At 44.1% G+C, this 20,200-nt stretch overlaps 4 protein-coding genes across 9 annotated transcripts in view; 3 read left to right on the forward strand and 1 right to left on the reverse strand.

The window, feature by feature from the left end:
- The window catches only part of taok3a (TAO kinase 3a), a 55,185-nt gene extending 48,362 nt beyond the window's left edge, over positions 1-6,823 (forward strand). For all 4 annotated transcript variants that reach the window (XM_076150682.1, XM_076150684.1, XM_076150683.1 and 1 more), the window contains 5 exons: positions 418-621; positions 1,092-1,331; positions 1,774-1,986; positions 2,449-2,631; positions 5,415-6,823. In XM_076150682.1, the coding sequence (XP_076006797.1) occupies positions 418-621; positions 1,092-1,331; positions 1,774-1,986; positions 2,449-2,631; positions 5,415-5,576 (1,002 nt within the window). In that variant the 3' untranslated portion in view covers positions 5,577-6,823. The remainder of the gene's footprint in view (positions 1-417; positions 622-1,091; positions 1,332-1,773; positions 1,987-2,448; positions 2,632-5,414) is intronic.
- On the reverse strand, positions 6,629-8,735 carry pebp1 (phosphatidylethanolamine binding protein 1). The gene is made up of 4 exons (XM_076150686.1): positions 8,510-8,735; positions 8,040-8,149; positions 7,845-7,945; positions 6,629-7,589 (listed from the first exon to the last, which is right to left on the reverse strand). The coding sequence occupies exons 1-4, from the start codon at positions 8,642-8,644 to the stop codon at positions 7,372-7,374; spliced, it is 564 nt and encodes a 187-aa protein (XP_076006801.1). The 5' UTR covers positions 8,645-8,735; the 3' UTR covers positions 6,629-7,371.
- Positions 8,736-9,217: 482 nt separating this feature from the next.
- vsig10 (V-set and immunoglobulin domain containing 10) lies at positions 9,218-15,099 on the forward strand. Its single transcript, XM_076151090.1, has 9 exons — positions 9,218-9,520; positions 9,599-9,934; positions 10,659-10,964; positions 11,998-12,285; positions 12,903-13,187; positions 13,647-13,760; positions 14,015-14,027; positions 14,322-14,464; positions 14,564-15,099. The coding sequence occupies exons 1-9, from the start codon at positions 9,469-9,471 to the stop codon at positions 14,656-14,658; spliced, it is 1,632 nt and encodes a 543-aa protein (XP_076007205.1). The 5' UTR covers positions 9,218-9,468; the 3' UTR covers positions 14,659-15,099.
- Positions 15,100-15,858: 759 nt separating this feature from the next.
- wsb2 (WD repeat and SOCS box containing 2) lies at positions 15,859-20,164 on the forward strand. 3 transcript variants are annotated; one of them, XM_076150932.1, is made up of 9 exons: positions 15,859-15,960; positions 16,164-16,394; positions 16,880-17,079; positions 17,171-17,302; positions 17,572-17,672; positions 18,494-18,690; positions 18,955-19,044; positions 19,147-19,263; positions 19,488-20,164. In XM_076150932.1, exons 2-9 carry the CDS (start codon positions 16,186-16,188, stop codon positions 19,699-19,701), a joined length of 1,260 nt encoding a protein of 419 aa, XP_076007047.1. In that variant the 5' UTR covers positions 15,859-15,960; positions 16,164-16,185; the 3' UTR covers positions 19,702-20,164. The 3 variants fall into 3 exon arrangements, with proteins under 3 accessions (XP_076007047.1, XP_076007046.1, XP_076007044.1); XM_076150931.1 differs by having other exon boundaries at positions 15,877-16,110; positions 16,226-16,394; XM_076150929.1 differs by having other exon boundaries at positions 15,908-15,960; positions 16,159-16,394.
- Positions 20,165-20,200: the final 36 nt, after the last annotated feature.

Below are 20,200 nucleotides of genomic sequence, written 5' to 3' on the forward strand. Positions count from 1 at the left end.
GTTAAAAGAAAGCGTTGCTGGCAGGGAGAGATATTTCCCACCAACTGAGAGCTTGAACAGAATTAGACACCGCAGAGAGCAGGGGATCAAGCTTGTGTGTGAGGTGCTTTAGCTCCAGCTGTAGATTACCTTCAAGCTCATGAAAGAGGAAGGAAACTGTGATTTGGCAAAAAATGATCTTTTATGTGTGCAACCATCATCTGACTTTGAAAGTCATCTGTGGTTCAAGACAAAAGGTCATATGGAGTTTGGCTTCTCCTCCCACGATGGAGGTTTGGATTCACTCAGATTTATGTTATAGTTTAAATGCAGATAATACAGGAATAAAACATTTCCACATCCTATATTCAGAAATCTGTATCTGTTCATACGATAACTTACATATCCTCTCTTATCATGGCCTTGTACCCTTTGCAGGAAATGAATGAGGACCACAGCACACCCAAGAAGGAGAAGCAGGAACGTCTGTCCAAGCACAAGGAGAACATGCAACATTCCCAGGCGGAGGAGGAGGCCCAACTTCTGGCCCAGCAGAGGGTTTTCTACGACAGGAACTGCCGTGCTTTCAAGCGCAAAGTCATGATAAAGAGGCACGAGTCGGAGCAGGAACAGATCCGAGAGGTGCGGAGGACATGTACACACTCCTTCACCACTGCACATCTTTACTTTAAGTGTAATCTGTGGTAAATAAATCAAATTACAGCCTATTTTTCCAACTGGCCAAAACTCTATTTTATATTATATTCATTATATTTTATATTATATTTCATATTAATTTAACAAATGGGAGTGTGTCCTTAGCAGTGCTGTTTATTGTTTTTGAGCTCTGTAAGGTGTTTCCTTTTAGATTTAAGGAGATTATTAAAGTGTAAAGCAAGGGAAAATGCCATAATCTCTAAAGCTGTTTATATGTGGAGGAAATCTAAGAAGCTCCATCTGAAACCGCTTAAGGTGACAGTCTGAATGTGTTGATTTTTAAGAAGACGACGAGGTAACTGGGAAAGGAATATTTGAATGTGCACAATCCGATTATATTTCCAGTTGTTTCAATGCCCCTCGCTCCTCTCACTCCGTCCTCATGGTCTTTTCAGGAACTGAACAAGAAAAAGACCCAGAAAGAGATGGAGCACGCCATGTTGATCCGCCATGACGAGTCGACCCAGGAGCTGGAGCAGCGGCAGCTCAAGACCCTACAGAAGCTGCGTATGGACCTGATCCGCCTGCAACACCAGACAGAGCTGGAGAACCAGATTGAGTATAACAACCGCCGTGAGCGAGAACTCCACCGCAAGCATGTGCTAGAACTCCGGCAGCAGCCTAAGAACCTCAAAGTGGGTCCACGCACACACATTTCATTTGTCTAGGACAAGTTTCCGATCCATGATTTGATAGAGATATTGCAGAAACGAAAAATCTTTTTTCATATTGTTCTTTTTTCTGTTACGCTTGAAATGACAAAATACTTTTACCTCCAAGATGGTGCAAGCCAGGAGCAACAGCTTTTGTATTTTTGTACCTTTCATGACACAATGATGCAACAGAGACGTAACAAGTTCATTTGAAAACAACACTAAAGACTAAAGTGACATAAAATGTCATTTCTGAACGTTACTTCCTTTCCCTTATTTATATGTAACTACAAAATAAACCATGCGTTGAAATCTAAAATCTTCATTTTATATAAACTTGATTTCTTTTAAAGTAGACTGCGATTTGTGTGTTTGAGTGTTGATCGAATTCTCTTTTTCTCCATCTCTCCTTTCCACTTTGCAGGCTTTGGAGCTGCAGATCAAGAAGCAGTTCCAGGACACATGCAAGGTGCAAACCAAGCAGTACAAGGCCCTGCGCCACCACCAGATGGAAGTAACGCCCAAGTCCGAGCACAAGACGGTCCTCAAGGCTCTGAAGGAGGAGCAGACACGCAAGCTGGCCATACTGGCTGAGCAGTACGAGCAGAGCATTAACGAGATGATGGCCTCACAGGCGGTAAGGAGAGGGACGCTTACGTACCATCAACATACTTTTAGTCTTTTTTTACTCCAAGTATGAAACTATGCAACAGCAGGATATAATTCCATAAAATAACTTAATAAATGTAGACGCAGAGGCAGTGGGCTTCTGTCTCATGTGTCCACTTGTTGCTTGGTATTTTTGCCTCCCTCATTCCATAACTTATCTCTCTTTTTCTGTCTCTCCCTCACTTCCCTGTGTCCCTCCTTCCCCCCACAATTTTTACTATGTCGTCTGTGCTCGTTTCCTTTCCATCCCCTTCAATTTTTGCCCGGCTCCCTCCCCGTGTGTGTGTGTGTGTGTGTTATTTCTGCCTCTCTTCCCTCTCCGCCCGCTCACCCCTCTCTGTGCATGTACCCTCCCTCTCCCCCTCCATCTCTTTCTGCCTCTCTTTGTACATCTCTCTTCACTGTTGCGGTCCATGGTCGGCGGTGTCAGCTGCGTCTGGATGAGGCCCAGGAAGCTGAGTGCCAGGCCCTGAGGCAGCAGCTGCAGCAGGAGATGGAGCTGCTCAACGCCTACCAGAGCAAGATCAAGATGCAGACCGAGGCTCAGCACGAGCGTGAGCAGCAGAAGCTGGAGCAGAAAGTGTCACTGCGCCGGGCTCACCTGGAACAAAAGGTGCGGGGATGGAAAGGAGATGCTCACACGCGTTTAAGCAAGTCACATTTACAGCTGCAGAGGTCGGCCGTTTTCTGCAAGAGGGTGATGTTGTGGTTGGGCTCATACTCTATTTTTTGTAGAACATTAAGGACGCCAGAATTTTCCAGGATGCTGCATAACTTGCGGAAGTAGAACGGTAAAAAAGAAGTGAAGAAATCGGAATAGAATGGAATTAGTTTCACTTCATGTTAAAAGGTAAATTTGTCTCAAAATTCAGGAAATTTGCGCTGCAAAATTAGTGATTTTGATCACAATAATCTCAAAAAAGAATGTGAATTGCTCGGGCTCATGGATAATGGAGGACAGCGCTACAATTACATTAGCTTCAGAGGAGCTTTAGCAACTAAAGTAGCTTTATGAAAAATGTGGCTACTATGATTTAGAAGTTTTGTTTTCAAACCAAAAGAAACAACATATATAGTGGTATTATTTCAGTTTGTTCATCATGTTCTTCACTGGACATTTTCCAAATTTGATCTTGCCAGTTTGTCAGTTATTTGACAAAACCTGTAGGAGGAGATAGGTTCAATGAGGTTAATGCATTTTCCACTAACAACACCCACAAAGGTCATTATTACTTGAAGCTGCATTTAGCACTTTGTACCACTAGGGGACAGAAAGACTAACTTTGTATAATGAATTCTTATCAAATTGTTTTGGCAAACATTTGCCAGCGTAGACATCAAGAAGACACAGAGCAACATGAGTGTAATCAATATGTGTGCAATGTGTACGGTACAGAGTAATTTGAATGAATAGGATTCCTTCATTTGTCCAGTGTATGTGACTTGTTGCTCTATCAGCGTATAAGAGGACGTATGGCAGAGGGCGGAGGTTGATTGCGCGGATTGGAAGCCAATGGAGTCTTAAGCTCCGCCCATTTTCTATACCTGCTTATCCTGATCCTCTCCTATACTGGGCAGGAGACAGGAGAACATTAATCATTTAATCTCCGTCTGCTAGATTGATTATGATTTTGGAAAACAAAAGTCAACACATCACCTTCATTGTAATAGAATGGACTTTTTTAACACGCATGCACACATACCGAATGATGTAAAAGTTGCACGGAGCTTTAGAGTTCGGTGTCGATTCTCAGTGGGCAAGAGATGCCTTCGATTGAATGCTAATATGAAAAATATTGTTTAATAAGGGTATGAAGCTCCTTGAAGGGTCTGAGGCACTGCTCACACAAAAGGGCAGTACTACACTGAATTATGCACAGGCCAAAGCTCTTTTATGTATGTATCAACACTTAAGTAAACAGATCCAGAGAGAGAAGGGCAGAGAAAGGATGAAAGCAGAGCCAGACAGACTTTCCTTCGTACAGATTTCCTTCACCGCAGGTGGTGATGACAGTGGCACGATTCCCTGTGGAGAGCAGACAAACCATTTCACTCCCACTCACTCCTATTAGTGGTAAAATCGCAATCGCAATAGCATCGAACTCTTATTAGTACATCTTGACGTTTTCTATTTACAATACACAAACTATTGTTAAGTGTGATGTTTTTCATTTAATATCTTTTTGACAGCATGCATCTCCAACTAAATTGCTCCTGAGCATCCATGTGTCCCCGCGGGTATTTGATTTTTAATATCACTACAGTGTCAACTCAAGTTGTATTGCTTCTAATTTGTGGTGATTAGTATCAAAGCAATTACACAGTTGAAAGGTGCTCCGTTAACCCTAGAGGGCAATGTGGGCAACCCTCCATATTCCTCATGTTAACTGGCCTTACAGGTACACAATAGGTGGATGTCGTACTTTGTTTTAGAAGTTAACATTGTGGAATTTGTGACGTGAATCCAGGCCTTTCTGCATTACATCACCCCTCATATAGTGCTTTCATATCTTGTGTACGACTGTCATGTAAGCCACTGTCATGAGCCGTGATCAAGCCAAGAGTGGCCAAAGTGACCGACGTCATTGCTTCAGTCTGGTAGACGGAGACAACAAAGGAACAGCGGTTTGAAACGCCACCGTGATCCAGCTTCACTGGGTGGGTCTGGCGCCATCTGCTGGTGGCTTTCAGACCTGCACGCTGGGGCCGGGATGATGTCATGGTTTTGAAGCACTATTGTCCTTCGGTTCGGTTCGGTTCATCGTCAGAGTCTGGAGTTTCTGTCGTATTGCGCTTTGCAGCTCTTTGTCTGCCCCTGTGGATGCATCTGCTGCTGTTTATGACCTTCTTCAATAGACGCTTAGATGCTTAATTCTTCAGAATACAAAAGAAGACCTCAATCAAACTAGTAAACAAGACACAATTTGAAGAATGCATCCAATTCAGTGCATTCAAACATGATAACATTATTATTAGTTGCATTATAGTGAAAGGTGGTTTTTGGTCAAGACCACTAACAAAACATCTTGTGACTTTTGGACAGAGAATGAATATGTGGATGTGAGCAGAGGAAACATGAAAACATACAGCATGTTCTATACCCCCATTAGTGTGTCTTAATATCACTCATACCTAACAAGGGTGAACACTTAGGTCTCAGCTAACACATTTAAGAAATATAGTTATCTGGAGGAAGGAAAGGACGGATGCAACAAACAGTCATTTAATGCTCCTCTTTTCTTTTTTCCCCAATTGTCTGCATTAAAATCTTTGTATCAAATTAAATACATAACACTAAACTAAAATGAAAAACAACATAATGATGACATAAATAATAGAAACTAGATCAAGCTCCACAGTGATGACTTTGCATGTCCCCTTGTTGTTTGGATGCAGATTGAAGAGGAGCTGGTTTCCCTTCAGAAGGAGCGAACCGACCGGATCAAGCACCTGCTTGAGCGCCAGGACCGGGAGACAGACGGCTTCGATGCGGAGAGCGTGCGGCTCGGCTTCGGGAGCCTCGGCACCCTGGACTTCCCCAAGGATGACTACAGATGAGGAGCCTCCCCTGTTGATGCTGATGCTGATGCCGCCGCCGTGATCCTGGGGCACCCCCACCCCCCTCGCTTCCTGACCCCCTCCGACCAGTGCAGGCGTCCACTGCTGCTGAAACACACATACACACACACACACACATACAAAATACTGCTCCCAGCGTCAGTTTCGGTGTCTTGTTGTGTTTCCGGGGTCACTGAAAGAGTCGATTGGCCGATTCGAGTGACCCCGAGTGACCCCCCCTTCACACACACACATACACACACCTAGACCCCCCCAGCCCCCCAACTCACCCTCTTTGGCTCTTATGGGTGTCACAAGATGACTGAAAAAATGAAAAAAATGCTGGATGAACTTCCTGTAGTTGTCATGTTTTTGTAAGAATACTGATAACATTGTCACAGTGTTGTTTGTTTCTCGTGCGATGACGACACTTTTGGTGGAAAACGGAAGGGAGAAGAAAAAACGAGGGCAGTTCCGATTAGCAAAAACTCACTTCAACATGCTTTTTTTTCTTTTTATTTCCTTCTCAAGCCGTGCAAAAACAAAAGAATCTCTTCAAAGCGATAAAGTCAAACAGCCGATCCTTCCGCAGCCGCTCTTTGGTGCTGCTTCTTTCAAACGCTTTTTGGTATTTATTCATCAGGAAAAACTTTTTATGACAAATTTGAATCATTTGATACTTGGGAGAGAAAATATCATGATGTACATACAGATACAGTTATAGTAATTATAATAATAATCGACGTTACCTTAGGGTGGTTTGATTACCGAGGGGGGCGGGGCGATGATTCATGGTACTTGATAGTATGTTTGTCGTACTGATTCTTCTGCAGTGGAGCCAATGTGAATTAATTACATGTGACACGTGAACTCCGACTCCCGGCAAGCACAAAGGGCTTCATGGGGGGGCCGGGGGGGGATTGTACTTGTATATCCTTGTATAGAAGGATTTATGGAGAGCTTTTACTTATTTTCGTATTGTATTTTAACTGTCACTCAAATCAGATTTTTTTAAAGTGCTTTTTTTTCTCTCCCCCTCCTCATTTAGTATCTGAGGTTCAGTCATATATCAGTGGGAACTTTTTTTTTTCTTTAACCACAACTCTCAAGCGGTGTATTTTCTTCTAAACCAGACCAGTATGATGCTTTATTATTGCATGCACTTTAACTTCTTTTCCAGGTTAAAAGAAAGCATGAATATGTCAGAGCTTTTAATTATATTTGTAAATAAAGTGCTCATCACACAAGCTGATGCAGTTTTCTCTTTCATATGTCAATGCGGGGTTTAGTTACATCGCCACAGTGGAACAATGTCTGCACAAAGTATAAAGATAGTCCAGAAGTGTAATTGTGACCCTGCTGCCATATCTTCTGAAGTGACAGAGCATTTACTTCTGTTTAAGCTGTCATGAGATGTCCTGTGTGTATTTGTATCCTGCTAAAATGTAATGTTCCTGGATTACTTGAATGTCAAGTAAAGAGGTCTGTAACATCTTAGTTACTGCACAATCGGATTTAAGTTCTCGGGGGGAGCAAAGTCCCAGCCTCAGCATCAGAAAAGAGCAGCACCCATCTGAGTGGTTAACTGGTTTATTTTGCACAATGATGTCACAGAGAGAAGCTCTTGTTTCCGTCAGGTGGTGTGGACAACAGCAGCAGCCGTGAAGTAGTGGCGCTCTAATATGTAAATGCTTTGTTATTGTTGGGGTTTAACAGCTTGAAATCAATGATTCCTCAGACCAGCGTCCTCATCGGGAGTTCTGAGTGCTGGACGCTCTTAAGTCAAAGTCTTAGTTTACTTTCCGGCCAGCTGCTCGTACAGTTTGGGGACGTAGTCGTCCCACTCGGCCTGGTAACAGGTTCCAGCCACCGGGGGTCCCAGGCCGTATTTCTGCCGGAAGCTCTGGATCTTGAACGCACCGCGGTTGTCTCCGCATCGGTTGGTGAGGACGGGCTCCCTGCAGGACAAAACGCCTGGCTGCTCGTACACCAGCCACACGTACCTGTGCAGACCTGTGGGACATTAACAGGGTTTTTAGACATACGCACCTAATAGATTCCACCAATCAAAATGCAAGTAGTTTGATCTTCACCTCTAATTGCTACTATGTCTTGACAAATACAAATTTCCCCACCTCCAATTACATATAAGGAATCAGACTTGATTTCAGTTTTAACAGACGTGATTATTTGTATAAACACACATTTCTCATGAGTCTTCTAGGTACATAAAGAAAATAAAGAAATTCAACGACAGTGGGTCCTGACCTGTTCCTTGAGGAGGTCCAGAGCCAACATAGTCAGACATGACGCAGCCACTGGACACATCATTCCCCTTCATGTTGACCACCAGGAAGTGGTGCCACTCTCTTGAGGGACAAAGGGATATTTGGATATTTAGGAAGGCTTACAGTAGACCACCTTACATTAGAATGAATTCTGCCTGCTTGCTGGTTGCACCACCTGAATTTGGGCTTTTTCCTGCTGGGAGCATCTGGGTCAGTGAGGGCCAGAGTGTACAGCTTACTGGGGTCGCATCCCGCCCACTCGATAGTGACTGGACAATTCTGTACCTGAAGATGAACAGCAATGAATCTCATGAGCATGTGACTGAAGATTCAGCAAAAAAGGGAACAAGTGCCTGCAGGGAGAAACTGCTGGACTTGGCTTCAGATTGACATTTAATCCTCTTGGGGCGCTGTTCAGCCAAATAAAACCTCCAGGCTGCAGGCAGGCACGATGTAAATCATTGTCAGACACTTTGGAATGACGTCAACATTTAAACTTACACTTCTAAATAGTGTCAAAACGCAGAAAGGCCGGGACATAAGGGCGATTATAGCAAAAAGTCGCGTTTCACTATTGCGTATTCACTCAGCGATATTTTAATACTCAGAAAACGCACTATATATTGCCAATAATAGCTAACTAACCTGGGTCGGCGTGAGCACTTTGCCGAGCTCATCGATATCCACACTGTCATATGAAACGTTCAGGGGCGTTGCGGGCTTTTCATCCACCTCCTGCAGTTCGAGCGCTCCGCTCCACTGGCTCACATCCACAGGCATTTTCACAGAGCAAAGTTACACACTGTCTACCTCACTCATATACGCACACAGATAGACACACTGCTGTGGACTTCTTCTTTGTGTTTTACGGCCGATAGCAATCTGAGGTATATACTGCCACCTACTGTACCGGAGTATGCAGGCCTGTTACTTAGGTTACAAATTATTTTAGTCAACATGCAAATGCACCATCTTTGTTACAGTACAAGAACCACTTATGTTATATATTGCTTTCATAATTTCGTTTGCATAAAGTATTATTATTGTTATTATTGATGATCATTATTTAAAGAATGTGGATGTTTGGTTTTCTGTGCTATTTATATACTGTACAGGTTTACCATTCGTGTTCTTATTGTTGTAGCAGCCGCAGTAGATTTTTTTTTTTTTTTTTTTTTTGCAATATTCTCTTTTATTTTCCTTGGTGATTATTATTATTATTGTAGCGCGTACTTCGAACTTATGAACGTGATGAGCAGCAGTTCTGGCGCTATGCTGTTTCTGTGTCGTGCTAACTAGGCGGAACGCAATGCTGCACTGTTCCTTTAACAAGGTGAGTTCAGGGCGTGATAGCAAAGTTCCCGGATCAGCGTACTACAGTAAACAGTGCAGGTCCGCAAAAGCAGGTGTGTGGCATCAGAAGCAGCTTTATCCTCAGCTGCTCCTCTGCGGGGTCGTTACTTTGGCCTTGGTGTACCTTAGGATGGGCAGGCGGGGGTCCCCGGGTCTCTGACCCCCCTGACCTGGTACGCGCGGCGGCAGAGCAGCCAGACAGGTTTGGTCCGAAACTTTTGTTCATTTACAGGCAATGAAGGAAAGTTAACATGAAGCCCGTCACTGCGGCAGCGCTTCTACACTTGTGTTTCTGTGCGACAGGTGAGTTTAATGGCTGCGCCGCCACTCTTCACGCATTGACACGGAACTCGCTTTTAAAAACACATTTTCCCGTTTCAGCGGCGGTTTCGGTCAATGGCACCAGTGAAACTGCCCTGACAGCAGTAACGGGCGACATTGTGATACTTCCGTGTTACATCGCCGGTAATGTTACACCGTCTGTAACGAAGTGGTCGAAAAACGGACGGGAAGTGATTAGCGGCGGTGGCGGCGTGGCGGCAGCAGCAGCCGGGCCGGAGCAGGGCGCCTCACCCGGGCGGCAGCGCTTCGAAGTCCTCCGGGACGGGAGTCTGAACATCCAGGAAGTGAGTGAGGTAGATGAGGGCAGCTACCTGTGCGACAGCTCCCTCCCAAACAACAGCACCTTCCAGGCCACCGTCCGGCTCCAAGTAGTCAGTGAGTCAATACTTTATGTACACACAACATAAAGGGAGGGAGACTGGAGTAGGTGTCGAGTGTTTTGTTGGCATTCATGTACTACAATCCCTGTTCAAACTGCTTCTGCCACTTGACCTCCATAGCAGAGGGCTTCATTCAGTGGACAGCTCCTGTGTGTGTGTGTGTGTGTGTGTGTGTGTGTGTGTGTGTGTGTGTGTGTGTGTGTGTGTGTGTGTGTGTGTGTGTGTGTGTGTGCGCGCGTGTGTGTGTGTGTGTGAGAACAAGCGCACTGATTGAAGTCCTCGGGGAGAAGAGATTATATTTTTGTGTTTCCAGTTTGTAGCTCATAGAATCAAAGAAATTGGGCGGGAAAGAAGGAAGTACCAAAGATGACACAACAAAGGATATAAGGAATTAATAAAAACAGTTTTAATCATATTTTGTGAGATTATCAGCCATTGATCCATAGAACCAGTAACTTAAAGTTTAGTTTGTGTGTTTTATATTCAGAATGCACTAGCAGAATGCTCCCCGTGATCATTAAACTGCCTCTGTTGAAGTGCAGACACTTACCTTAAATGACCCAGCTCTTCCTTTCAGGCTCCATGTTGAACTGAAATCTGTCAATACGTTATTGCACCAACTAACCGACTAAACAAACAAACAGGACTAAAGGCATAAGCTTCTTGATAAAGGTAATAAAGAGAACACGACATCTCATTGTTGTGTGTTTTTCTTTCAGGTGGTCCAGAAAATGTATCTCTGTTCATCAGTCCAGTCACTGCCTTGCCCAACGGCACGTCTGTCGTCTTTCGAGGCTCTACTGTGTACTTTATGTGCTCCAGCTTCTCCTACCCATCTCAGCAGCTTTCCTGGGGTTTCAGTGGTGATTCCTTCAGCAACGACTCGTTGTTTTCAGGTACTAGTAGCTGGTTGGAGTTCAGGATAGATGCTATCCAACCCAGTGATCAGGGAGTTTACAGCTGCAGAGCCCAAAACACTGTGTCCAACCAGACAGCAAGCAGCAGCAGCCAGCTGATAGTCTACTGTAAGTATCCCCAGCACAGACAACCTTGGTTACTCTCACTTGTTGTGCACTGAAAACAGAAGTTTGGAGCGTAAGAAGAGTTACAGTTGTATTGTTTGTGTGTGTGTGTGGTTGTTTTTTGCTTACGCTGAAGGAATCTAGCACATAATCAGCAGCGCTTTCTCTTTGCCTCTCCTAATCTTGGCAGTGGCAGCATTTCCTGTGCTGTATTTGTTGCAAGAGATCCTGGTTTAGACAAACAGTGTCTACACAGAGTCAAACAGCAACTTTTGTACGCGCAGGGACATCAAATCTGAGAGAAAATTCTCCAGGTCAGCTCCAAAGAGGGCTTGGGTGAAGTCGATGCCAAGACTAGAGACATTTGATTATATTTATTCCTGTATTTCAAAGATATTTAGAAAAATGACTGAAAGAGTTGAGCCAACAATTTAGAGGAAAAATATCCAAACTAAGTCGGGGGAAAGACCCGGAAATCAACTAAACCACTGCAGCGTTGATTAAAAATGTTTTACCTTAAAGTTACCCATCTCTCTTGCATGCCAGACAAAACGGTTTAGTTCCAGTTTGCTCACTGCGTTGGTCGCCGTGGTGAGAAAAATAAAGTGACAATGTTATCTGCAGGAGCGGGTCAAGGCTGTGGCCATTCTGCAGTCCAAGACAATTAGAGGGATTTCCTGAAGTTTGAGCATTCCAGCGTTCTCGGTTTAATCGGTTCAGCATTACTAAGAGATACGCAGGCTCAATACATGGAGCCCAGATCCTGCAAATTTATGACATTATATTTAATTGTTAGTCTATAAAGCTTTAATGAATGGGAGATTTAAATTGAAATCCTGTATAGTGCTGTAAAATAGATGTACTTATTGATTAGTTGTTCCCAATTGGAAACAACTGGACTGGAACTTACTGCTGATCTAAATCTTCCCTAAGCATTCTATGGCGATGACAACATGGAAGCTGAACTATCATACAATATTCCATCACACAGTAATGGTAAATGCCCCAACTTGTGCTTTTCTCTTTTCTCTCGTAGATGCTCCAGAAAGGCACCCTGAGTGCCAGTGGGCGTCAGGAGACGACCCCTTCCACATCCAGTTCATATGCACCTGGTTTGGCGGGTATCCCTCGCCGGCGTTACGCTGGGAGGGAAGAACTGGTTTAGGACAAACCATTTATGCATCCGGTATGACTGAGAGTCTGTCTGTGATGCTGAACCGCTCCCTGCTGTATGACGGACAGAGGCTGACGTGCACGGCACGGCACCCGGCACTTCAGCCAGCACGCTCGTCGCATACACCGACGACGTGCTCGTTCACCCTAAGTAAGCACGTTCCACTGAAATGAGAACATTCCTGAGATGTTTAGATGCTGAGTCGTTTGCTTTGGGCTTAGGAGGCCACTGATCTGCAGCTGTGGCTGTAGTTTGGGCTGAATTGTGTCCCTTAGTCAACCGATGTATTCTTATGTACAAGAATATATGTTATATTTTACTGTTTACTTCTAAAGCAATATTACGTAGTCATGACGGAGATGTGAACCTTTTGATTCTTTAAATGGACAGATTCTTTCTCATTCATTATGTAGTTATGGCTTAATGCAGCCCAATTCTATTGGGTCGGTCTTTCCCATCGAGTCTTTTCACAGCTTATGGACGGTGTTACTCAGGTCACACTGTTCACATTTCCCAACACAATGCTACAATGATGTGGTTCATGTTGCCATAGTGTCTATGTCTTTGTCACCCTCCACTGACTATGACCTGGGCTATGACATGATTAAGATGAAGAGGTTTACAAGATCCCCCATTCAGTCATAATATAACATCTAATACGGCCATAGTTAGTTTATCTGAGACACTCCTGGACAGTTACTGATATACTCTGCAGGTTATTGTCTCAGGGTTGCTCAATGAGTCTCTCTCTCTCTCTCTCTATCCAGAGCCTCCATACCCTGAGGGTGAGCCGCTGGTCACCGCTCTGGAGGCGTCCAGCGTTACTCTATCCTGCACGGAATCAAGCTCCATCCCGCCCGGCAATACCACCTGGAAGAAAGGCCTCCAGCAGGACAACATCCTGTCCGGCTCAAAGTACACCCTGTCCGAGCAGGGCCCCATCTTCAGTCTGACCATCCTCAACGTCAGCAAGGAGGACGAAGGCGTCTACTTCTGCCGCAGCGAGAACCCGCTCGGCGTGCGAGAGCTGGAAGTCTACCTCACTGTGAAACGTGAGTCGGGACGCACGGGCTTAGTTAATACAGCATGAAGACAAATCACCGTCTCTACATTTATTGTGTTGTTTTAGATCGGTGCAAAGGTTAGGGTTAGGGCCAGTATATAGTTGGTACCTTTACTTTACTCCATCTTTGAGGTATTTGAGCACTGGTGTATTTCCAGGCTTTCTTCTCCTTGATCGTTGTCTTCATTACTTCCTGTTCCTCTACCCGTCCTTTTTCTTTCTTTACTTTGAAATCTCTTTCCACCATTCGGAATACTTCTTGAAAAATATATAATAGCATTTAGAAAATAATGTATTGCCTATGTAAAGTACTTTGTAGATACAAATGTGTACAGAGTTTGGAACAAAGGGCCAGTCGAAGCAGCACCTCTGGAATGTTGACAAACCTGTTGCTCCTCCCTTATTTTTGCCTCACGATCGTCTCCTGTCTGTTGTTCCGTCTCCATAGCCTCGTCTGCATACACAGGAGCCATCATCGGTATCTTCATAGCGGCGCTGATCGTGGGATCGGCCTTTGTCGTCGCTAAAACGGTTTACTCCAGCCGACACAGAATTTGCCTGGGTAACATATTTGTTTGTCTGTCGACGTTTGTAACACAAGCACGGATGTCAAATCCATGTAACCAATACTCTTGTCACACCTCACAGACGTGGATATAATTTGATCACTCCTGGTCATGTAAACATTTTGTTAAATGAATCTACGATCAAATATTTATTAGCATTCCCTGTCCCTCTCTGATGCCATTTAAATGTTTTATTTTAATCCTAAATATCCACTAATGTTGACTGTTTATGTTTATATTTCCATTACAGGTAGTGGCTTTGGGTGAGTATTTCACTTTTACTAACATACTGTAAGGCTTATATGCAATTGAAGACAGTTGTAGAAAGCGTACGACATTGCACAACTTCTAATGTATATAATAAACACAAACAAATGGAACTGAAAACGTGACCTCACTGACATCTGACACGGATGCCATCATTAACTGACATGAGGAGTAAAAGCAGCACAGTGTAACTCCTGGACTGCACTGAACACACTTTACGTACGGAGCAACATTTATCATCACACAGACATGCACTTCAGTCGTAGTTTGATAAGTTTGCTGCTCTCCAGGCAAATGGAGGAAGACGGAGGAGACGTGCTGAGTCTGGTGGATTCGGACGACGAGCAGATCTTTCAAGACGCTGTTCCCCGTCTTCCCCCGCTGACCAACGGACACCAGACCACGATGGTCCAGATACACCGCATCCCCTCTAGTACGCCACCGTCCCTGCTTTTGCTGCCGTCACTGTCTGTAATTGAACCTGACCTGAGAACGTGTTGTGTAATGTAACACCTCATTTTTGTTTTTTTAGGCGATCATGAGGACACAGTGGTTGCTGACACGACTACACAGCTGCAGGAAGATACAGAGCTAACAGAAGGGCCAGTGGATCTTGTAACATTTTAATTTTAGGGTGATGTCTTTTTTTGTTTTGTTTTGTTTTTTTAAGCAATAGAGGATTGGGGGCCACTGTGGAGAAACTGATTTTCAGGTAATTTGTAAAAAAAATAGTTTTGTTTTGTTCATTTTGTGTTTTTTAAATTAAAATTGAGACTTCTTTTCTTCCCAAACATAACATCATTTTTTCAGGGTTCTTGCTCCACCTCAACATAAGCCCCAATACTCTGTTGTTGGTTTTTAGAAAGGGTTTGTTTAGGTAAATAACATTTATTCCCAATGAGACTGTGAACACTATTGGTGGAAGACCTACTGTCTTTTTTTTATGGTCACAAATTTTGTATTAGCTTATTTCTATGATTGATACCATGTGTATGTACAGCATTGAATATGTTGGTCTAATGTGGATGTACATAAATGGATTTGTTTAAATAAACATGTTTGTTGGCATTTGTATTGTTGTGGAACAATGACTTTGGCCACAACACTGATTAGTGCCTATGCTGATATTTACATCTCCACTCTGGTGGCTCTGTAATTGGCAGGAAGGAGACCATCATCTTAACATCAAATGAGGGTTCTCTTTTTTTTTTCAAGATTCTTATTCCATCCCTCCTTTCATAAACCCCTGCAGTCAATGCCAAGCAACATTGAAGCTGTATGGCAGCATGTGATCACCCAACACCTTACTGAGACACTTCTTGACGTTTCCGTCAATTTCTCACTTGCTTGTATGTACCAGTGTATAAATGTTATCAATTATATAAAGATTTCAAAGGATTTTAAAAGCAATTATTTTAGTAAACATTTCAGAAACCTAAATGATCAGATGAGTTAAAGTTCTGACAAAATCAAAAGATCAAAATGATAGTCGGCCATTTTTTTTGGCCATCTTTATGTAATATGCCAATTACCAAATTTTGATTTAATCAAAACTTTTGAGTAAGTCAATATTGTCTCAATATTGATTTAAGTCTTGGTCTAATATTTCACTCGGTTCATCATAACTAACTTAGCTGGTGAAGATATGACGTCGGCCTTTCTATGTGCCACACTGTGACCTACTGACCTCCCGTCGTCATGGAGACCGTCTGTATCTGCCTGTTAGACCCCCAGCGGTCCCAGGATCGCTTGTTATTAAAAGAGGGGGCGTGGCTCCGCTGAGTGACATTACGTAACAGAAACGTGACTACGTTAGTTAACAAGCAGCCAATGGGGCGCAGCGAGTCACAAACAGGAAATCAGCTGGACGTGTTGTTTTGTACATTTCAACACTTCATGGCGGAGACGCGGGGAAGTATCACACGGCCGGTAAGACGCGACAAACACTGAGGCTTTGGCGCAATTTACGACATGATTTGTTCGGAATGAAACGGCATAACACGATGAGACGAAGAATGTAATTAGTTTCCGCAACAACGATGTGTTCCACTGAAAACAACGCTGCCCTTGCACCTCCGAGTAAGTAAAACATTAACTAGAATAATATGTCAACATGTTGTCCGTAAGTGCAGCTCACTGTCCGGCTGGGAGCCGATGTGGCACATGGATGTAACGCGACCTCCCCTCCCTCCAGCGCCCGACTCCGCTCTCATCCTGGAGCTGAAGACGAGGCGCCCTCCCTTCCTGGAGGGGCGGCCGGGATGCGAGAGCTGGAGCGTGGACTTCTCTCCGGACGGAGCCTGGTTCTCCTGGTCGATGGGGCACGGGATGGTTTGGGTGGTCGCCTGGCCCCTCGACTCTGAGTAAGTCTACATACTAGATTTGGACTTTATTTTAGTTAAACGTCTTAAAATAACTTAGTGGTTCACAAAGTGTGGTTTGCCTTCCAGTTTGGTACTTGAAACGCCCTCTGGCGGTCAGGTGTGTTTCACCTCAGGGTGTCATAAAGCTGATACAGACCGGTTTGACAATTCATTGACTCAGTGCTGTTCACACACCTCCACACACTCACACCTGCATGCCATTGTATGTGACGCTTCCAAACGTTGTCCTGATTGGTTAACTGAAGTCTGAACAACATGCTGTGCTGTGGAAATGTGCCAAAACGTCGTACAAACAGTCAAAACAATCAACAATTTCCTTTTTAGGGAGAGGTTCACTTCCTCCACAATATTTCCGTTGGATATCTCACACTCTAATCCATGTCATTCATCTCTCAGCTGCAGCTGCAGATTCAGTTACTTGTTTCTACTCTCACATGGCTGATCGATGTTGTTCCCACCTACAGGGAGAGTCAGAATGGGGAGACTGACCGAGAAGACAAGAGCTTTAGCTGTGGTCACCCAGTCTGGGGACTCGCTTTTGGGCCCAGACCTTCAAAATCAGCAGCAGCAGCTCGCCAAGAACACGACACATCTAAAGGGAAACGCCTGCTACTGGCAACGGGACTGGAGAATGGGGTTATCAAAATCTGGAACGTTCTCACAGGTGAGATCTGCACTTCTCTATGTGACACATAGGTGGTGCTGTGGTTAGATAATAACCATATGTACTGTATGTGTTCTTCACATCTATACAGGAGAGGCTGTGTTTGATCTGCATGGTCATGAAGGAGTGGTGAGGGACCTGGTCTTTCCACAGAATGGCTCACTCACACTCGTATCATCTTCACGGGACAAGACTTTAAGGATTTGGGACCTGACTCATGAAGGTGTGTATTGTATGGTCAGTCTGGTTGCGCAACTTTAGTCACTAAACAAAGCAAACAAAGACAAAGTATTGAAATCAGCGACTATCTGGCAGTTCAGAATTCACTGATATTCAGCACATTTATACAGTCACATTAGTTTAGATTAGATTAGATTCCACTTTATTGTCATTGTATGTCACAGGTACAAGCAACGCAATGCAGTTTGTAAGTTGTTGTATGTTTATAATGCTTTTCCTAATGTGGCCGTCGTGTCTTTCTGGCTCTTGTAGGCAAAACGGTGCAGGTTCTGTCCGGTCACAAAGACTGGGTCAGCTCCTGTTGCATTTCCTCCGACTGCAGCATGATCGCGTCCGTGGGCAGGTTTGACAGAGTGAGTTACAGTGATGATGTCGCCCTTGAAACACGTTTGACAATACTGTATCAGGGAAATCAGCAACTCCTTACAAGACATTAGATAGATATTTCTGTCTGTGTTCATCTGCAGACATCATTAATAATTTGAGTGTTCCCAGAATAACTGCACGTCTATAATCGTTAATAAGGTCGAATTCATTTGGGATGGAAGTGGTTCAGTTGTCCCCCTTTTCCATGCATGTTTGTTCCTTTAAAGCCCTAAGATTCTCTACCTGAGCTGAGACAGGGTGTCCTGAGAGATCCTGACTCCCAGCTGATGCACCACTTTGTGATTCATCCTGACATAATGGATTTATTTTTACCTCACCTTGCCTCAGTGACACTGTCATGATTGATTTCGGCTAAAGGGAGAGCGTTGTTCCTTTTACCCTCCCTACTCAGAGTTTTCCCAACTGAGCCCCCATTTAGGCAAATGAATGTGTGTGTGTGTGTGTGTGTGAGTGTGTGTCTGAGGTTTTGACAGAAAGGGATTAACATGAATGCAAAGGCCGTGTGCAATCGTTCTTTCCAGTTCTGTGCCTATGTTTGCTGTGGCGTGAGCGGCTGCCAGTCTGTTTCTGTTCTGGCTTTCCTCAAACTGCTCATTTCTCACATTTGCAGAGAAAATAAGCCTGCATAACATTGCGTAATACCAGATTTCAAGATCCCAATCGCATGTTTCAACCTGTCCTGTTGACATACTTTGACTCCAAACACATTTTTGAGCTTTAGAATAACTTAACCCCATGAGCACCATTACTAACGGTTCCTTACTTCAAATTGTGTTTACCGTTTCAGATGGTGTGTCTGTGGAGTCTGCGGTCATATACGTTCATCAGGAACCTGACAGGTGGACCTCATAAGACCTTCTACCTCCTGGCTTCCTGCGACTTCTCTCCTGACGGCGCTCTGCTCGCCACCGCTGCCTACAGTGGCTCCACCTGGTGGATCGACCTGTGGGACCCTTACACTGCAGAGAAGCTCACCACCCTGGTGTACGTGTCATTGATATGGTGTTACAGAACAGCTGAAGCACGCCCTGGGGTTTTTCCTGGGGTCTGTAATTTGGTCAGCAATAACCCTGTTAGGATTCATTCAACCACTACTGAGTGCCACTAACAAGCATATTGGTGGTAGGCTTTGCCAAGTGTTGGTGCAGCATTCGGACTGCTGCTTGATATCTAATGACTTAGACTTTAGACTTAGAGACCAGTCCTTTTGTCCAACATGTCAAATGAGCTTTTTGTTCCATTTCACAGCGACTTCTGTGAAATTTATGGGCAAAATCAAATCTCAGCAATACAGTTCTCTCCCGATGGTTTGCACCTGGCGATCGTGACAGAAGACAGGTGAGAATTCTCAAAATCAAATTCTGTCTTGAAGTCTTGTGCATGAAATAGCAGTTTTCTGTGCTTGGTTCAGTGATTCACCGGTGTGTTGTGTATTGACAGAGCCCTACAGATCTGGGAGCCTGGGAAGAAAGGCATGGTGATGCAGACTAAAGCAGACCAAGTCTCCAATGGACTCTGCTGCAACTTCCATCCACAAGGGGGCGTGGTGGCCACAGGGTAAGGAAACCTTCATCACATTCCAAGGCAGGAAAGAAGGATTTAATAAGCAGTAATGGGAAAATACATCTTCTGTCTCATTTCTCAATCTGAGCCGGAATGATCCTGAATAACTAGTATCCACAGTACATATGCTTATAGAGACAGAGACGTGTTTGGTTGAACTATTTGGACAAAATTGTTCAATTTCACGGTCCTCACCACCAGCGTCTGTGTTGTGACAGAACGAGAGACGGACACGTGAGGTTCTGGAAGGTGCCCAGGACGCTGCCCAGCTTGTGTCACCTATGTCGCTCCATCCTCCGACATTCCGTCTCCACCCACCAGATGGAGCCACTTCCCCTCCCCAAAAGGATCCTGGAGTACCTCACCTACCGAAACATTCCCGCCCGCCTCCGTACCGACAACTCCTCAGACGAAGAGGAGTGGGAGAGATAGATAGGAAGCAGAACGCAGCGCTACATAAGAGTGGATGTTATACACTGTTAAGAACGCACACGGTGCTGTCAAAGCTTGATTTAGACTTTAGAGCATCTATTTACTGTGAACTATACGATGCAACACTATTACACTTATTTTGCTAGTTGCACTACTAAGATTAGCTACAGAGTTGATGTTCACATGCATATCTGATTTGTATCACAATTTATACCATTAATTTATTATGTAAATATTAATGTGAAGTGCATTTCTTCATCATAGGTTTGGTCACATTCCATGTTAATTATATTAAATAAGACAACTAGCCATAGGAAATAGTTTATTAAACAGATTGACATGTAATGTCTAAGAGATATTCTTCTACACGTTATTGTATAATGTTTGGAGGTTTTTATTTGCCTCATTATATCATTGCAAATAAACTGGTGACTTGATCCTATTGACACCACACACACACACATGCTGTACTGGATTATTATGGAGCAGCAGGGAGCGG

Source organism: Genypterus blacodes, unplaced genomic scaffold (assembly GCF_046128005.1).
Source record: "Genypterus blacodes isolate CSIRO-AG114 ecotype Tasmania unplaced genomic scaffold, CSIRO-AGI_Gbla_v1 ptg000053l_1, whole genome shotgun sequence".
In the NCBI taxonomy this organism is placed as follows: domain Eukaryota; kingdom Metazoa; phylum Chordata; class Actinopteri; order Ophidiiformes; family Ophidiidae; genus Genypterus; species Genypterus blacodes.

Coding starts and splice junctions, on each gene's coding strand:
- vsig10 (XM_076151090.1), top strand. CDS start 9,469: ATGAAGCCCGTCACTGCGGCAGCGCTTCTACACTTGTGTTTCTGTGCG. Junction 10,965..11,997: donor CAGCCAGCTGATAGTCTACT/GTAAGTATCCCC, acceptor TTTCTCTCGTAG/ATGCTCCAGAAAGGCACCCT. Junction 12,286..12,902: donor GACGTGCTCGTTCACCCTAA/GTAAGCACGTTC, acceptor CTCTCTATCCAG/AGCCTCCATACCCTGAGGGT.
- wsb2 (XM_076150929.1), top strand. CDS start 15,928: ATGGCGGAGACGCGGGGAAGTATCACACGGCCG. Junction 15,961..16,158: donor GGGGAAGTATCACACGGCCG/GTAAGACGCGAC, acceptor GTTGTCCGTAAG/TGCAGCTCACTGTCCGGCTG. Junction 17,080..17,170: donor AATCTGGAACGTTCTCACAG/GTGAGATCTGCA, acceptor ACATCTATACAG/GAGAGGCTGTGTTTGATCTG.
- pebp1 (XM_076150686.1), bottom strand. CDS start 8,644: ATGCCTGTGGATGTGAGCCAGTGGAGCGGAGCGCTCGAACTGCAGGAG. Junction 8,150..8,509: donor AAGTGCTCACGCCGACCCAG/GTTAGTTAGCTA, acceptor GTTCATCTTCAG/GTACAGAATTGTCCAGTCAC. Junction 7,946..8,039: donor AGGAAAAAGCCCAAATTCAG/GTGGTGCAACCA, acceptor TTGTCCCTCAAG/AGAGTGGCACCACTTCCTGG.